At 35.8% G+C, this 3314-nt stretch overlaps 1 protein-coding gene across 1 annotated transcript; it reads left to right on the top strand.

The window, feature by feature from the left end:
* Nucleotides 1-258: 258 nt before the first annotated feature.
* On the top strand, nucleotides 259-2905 carry LOC145002634 (receptor-like protein EIX2). The gene is made up of 3 exons (XM_078961864.1): nucleotides 259-848; nucleotides 1173-2022; nucleotides 2828-2905. The coding sequence occupies exons 1-3, from the start codon at nucleotides 259-261 to the stop codon at nucleotides 2903-2905; spliced, it is 1518 nt and encodes a 505-aa protein (XP_078817990.1).
* The last annotated feature ends 409 nt before the right edge of the window (nucleotides 2906-3314 follow it).

Raw genomic sequence — 3314 nt, 5'->3', positions numbered from 1 at the left:
CTTCATGTTCCCGCAGATTACCAATATGCCAATATCTTCACAAAGGGATTACCACGTCAGCTATTTACCCGCTTCCGTTCCAGTCTCTCCATCCACTCGGCTACAGTTTCGACTGCGGGGGACTATTAGCAGAATATATCTCCATTTATTGTATTTATTGTAAATTGATAATGATTAGTTGTTTCCTAGTATAGATCTATGTAAATCCATGTAATCTCTCCTATACCCTCTGTATATATAGAGGACTCATTTGTATCAATGAAATCATCAAGATTCATAGAATTACACATGTATCATTGGTTGTTCCCATTAACCATCAATAAGCTTCGTGAACTTTTTCTCTCTCACAACATGTTAGATGGGATACCCAAATATTTTGGTAGCCTCTGTAGTTTGGAAACTTTGTTCTTCGATAACAACTCTGTTGTTGTCACATTTCCCGATTTTCTCAATAACTTGTCAGGATGCACATCGCTTTCATTACAATCGTTGTTTGCTGAAACAAACCAACTTACAGGGTCATTGCCCGATGAGATCCAAAAGTTTACATCCCTATTAGATGTGTCCCTCTCTGAGAATCTGTTAAAAGGAACTATAAGTAAGAAACTGTGGGAACTTCCCAAACTTCAAAACCTTGATCTTTCCGGAAACTCACTCCAAGGATTTCCTTCCTCAGATTACATGTCAAACCTTTCTGATATAGAATTCATTCGTTTGAGCTCTTGCAATCTAGGGCCTCGCTTCCCCAAATGGATTCAAAATTTGAAAAATCTTACCAGTCTTGATATTGCAAATACTGGTATTTCAGATACAATTCCTCTAGAGTTTTGGGACACGTGGCCTTCCTGGTTAACATTCCTGAATCTTTCTTCCAAAAACATAAGCGGGAAAGTACCCGATCTGTCATAAAATTTTAATAACAATTCAGCCATAGATTTAAGCTCCAACAGCTTTGATGGTCTAATAACTAATGTCTCTTCCACTGTGGCATTACTAAATCTTTCCAGAAACAAATTCTCTGGAGGAATCTCCTTCTTATGCCAGGTTGTCCATGGCTTTTTAGTTATTCTTGACCTCTCTCATAACTTTCTAAGCAGACAAATTCTAGACGGTTTGTGGCATTTCAAAGAACTAAAAGTTCTTAATTTATAACACAATAATCTGTCTGGAAGGCTTCCTGCCTCTGTTGCATCTATGATTAACCTCGAGGCATTGGATTTATACAAGAACGATTTCTCTGAAGAATTTCCTTTGTCTGTTAAGAATTGCACGAGCTTAAAGTCATTGAATTTGGGGGCCAACAAGTTTTCTGGTAATTTACCTGTTTGGATCGGGGAAAGCTTATCTGGGTTGTATGTTCTTACATTAAGGTCAAAAAACTTCTCTGGAAACATCCCTTTACAATTATGTCAATTAGCAGGTCTTCAAATTCTAGACTTGTCCGTGAACCATTTCCATGGAACCATCCCCTCATGTTTGAGTAATTTTACGATCATGGTGACAGAAGGATTCTCTCAAGTAGATTATTCATTAATAACATATTCATATAATGTTGACCATGTGATGATCCAGTGGCAAGGAACTGAACGTGAATTCATCCGTAGTAATATGGTATTATTGAGGAGCATCGACCTGTTAAGCAACAACTTAACAGGGGAAATCCCACATCAGATTACCAATCTGGATGAACTAATTGCACTGAACTTATCAAAGAATGCTCTACTTGGAAAGATTCCATGGAAAATCGGTCAGATGAAAAATCTTTTAACTTTGGATTTATCTAGAAACAAGTTTTCAGGAGAAATACGATCAACCATGTCTCAAATGACTTGGCTAAATTACCTAGACGTCTCAGATAATAGCTTGTCAGGGAGGATCCCATCCAGCACACAACTTCAATCCTTTGACCCTTCAAGATACGAAGGGAACTTAGGGCTTTGTGGACCTCCCCTTACCAAAAAATGTCCTGGAGATGAAGAATCGGGAATACAACATAGCATTGGTGTGAAAGTGAGGGGGAAGGTATAGACGAACTTCAAGGTTGGTTCTATGTTGGTGGGGCCATTGGTTTCACAGTTGGATTTTGCATAGCATGAGATGCTTTACTCATCAACCGTCGTGGAAGATATGCTTTTTTTATGTTTCTTGATAGCGGAAAAGATTGGGTTTATGTGAAGGTGGTGGTGTTCATTGCAAATTTACAAAAAAGATAGAACATAGATAAGTCATGTAAAACCATGTTTCATTTTTGTATTTGGCATGAGTTTTTAAGTCCCATTTATCAATAAAATTGCCACAAACACGACGGATGGCCATTTTTCACCGCTGTGTGAAATAAAGCATCCTAAAAAGTTTATATTTTAGAAAGTTATTTATTATTTTTATTTATTTGTTTTAAATAACCAATAAGGGTAATGATAAAAAGGGAAAATGACTATACGAGAGTAACCAACTATCCCATTGGGTCATTCTTTAGTCACTTGTTTTGTACATATTTGACCAATAAACTTGGATTAATCAACAAATTTTCTAGGAAATTTAGTGCTCGAAGGATGATCCATCCATATACATTGCTTTTCTTTAAGACTATAATTAATAATATATTTCACCTTATGTTTCCTAGGGCCTTATTTGTTCATCAGTAAATCAATGTTCAACTCAGAAAATCAACATTGTTACATTAAAATAATACGCTACCTAAGTTCAAGGTTGGTTCTATGTTGGTGGGGCCATTGGTTTCATTGTTGGATTTTGCATAGCATGTGGTTCTTTGCTTCTCAACCGTCGTGGAAGATATGCTTTTTTTTTATTTTATGTTTCTTGATAGTTTCAAAGATGGGGTTTATGTGAAGGTGGTGGTGTTCATTGCAAATTTGCAAAAAAGATGAACATATATATCATGTAAAACCATGTTTCATTTTTGTATTTGGCATGAGTTTTTAAGTCTCAGTTATCAATAAAATTGCCACCAACACCACGGGTGGCCATTTTTCACCGCTGTGTGAAATAAGGCATCATAAAAAGTTTATATTTTCTATTTATATTTAAGAAAGTTGTTTTAAAAAAGTAATAATAATAACCATTAAGGGTATAATAAAAAGGGAAAATGACTTATTAAGGTAACCATTTATCACATTTGTTCATAGCACACACATACACACACTTTACTAATCCAAAAGCTCTGGTAAAACTCTGGTTGGACAAAAGTAGATTGTCAACCCTGAAACGATCGCAACAGAAAAAACACACATGACTTGTTTGTTTTAGCATGCTAGTTTCATGTTTTCTTCTTGAATCATGTTTTTCTTATTAGG

Source organism: Lactuca saligna, chromosome 6 (genome assembly GCF_052625555.1).
Source record: "Lactuca saligna cultivar CGN05327 chromosome 6, ASM5262555v1, whole genome shotgun sequence".
Lineage (NCBI taxonomy): Eukaryota > Viridiplantae > Streptophyta > Magnoliopsida > Asterales > Asteraceae > Lactuca > Lactuca saligna.
Note: the sequence above shows the minus strand (reverse complement) of the source record. Positions and strands in the feature narration are given on the sequence as shown.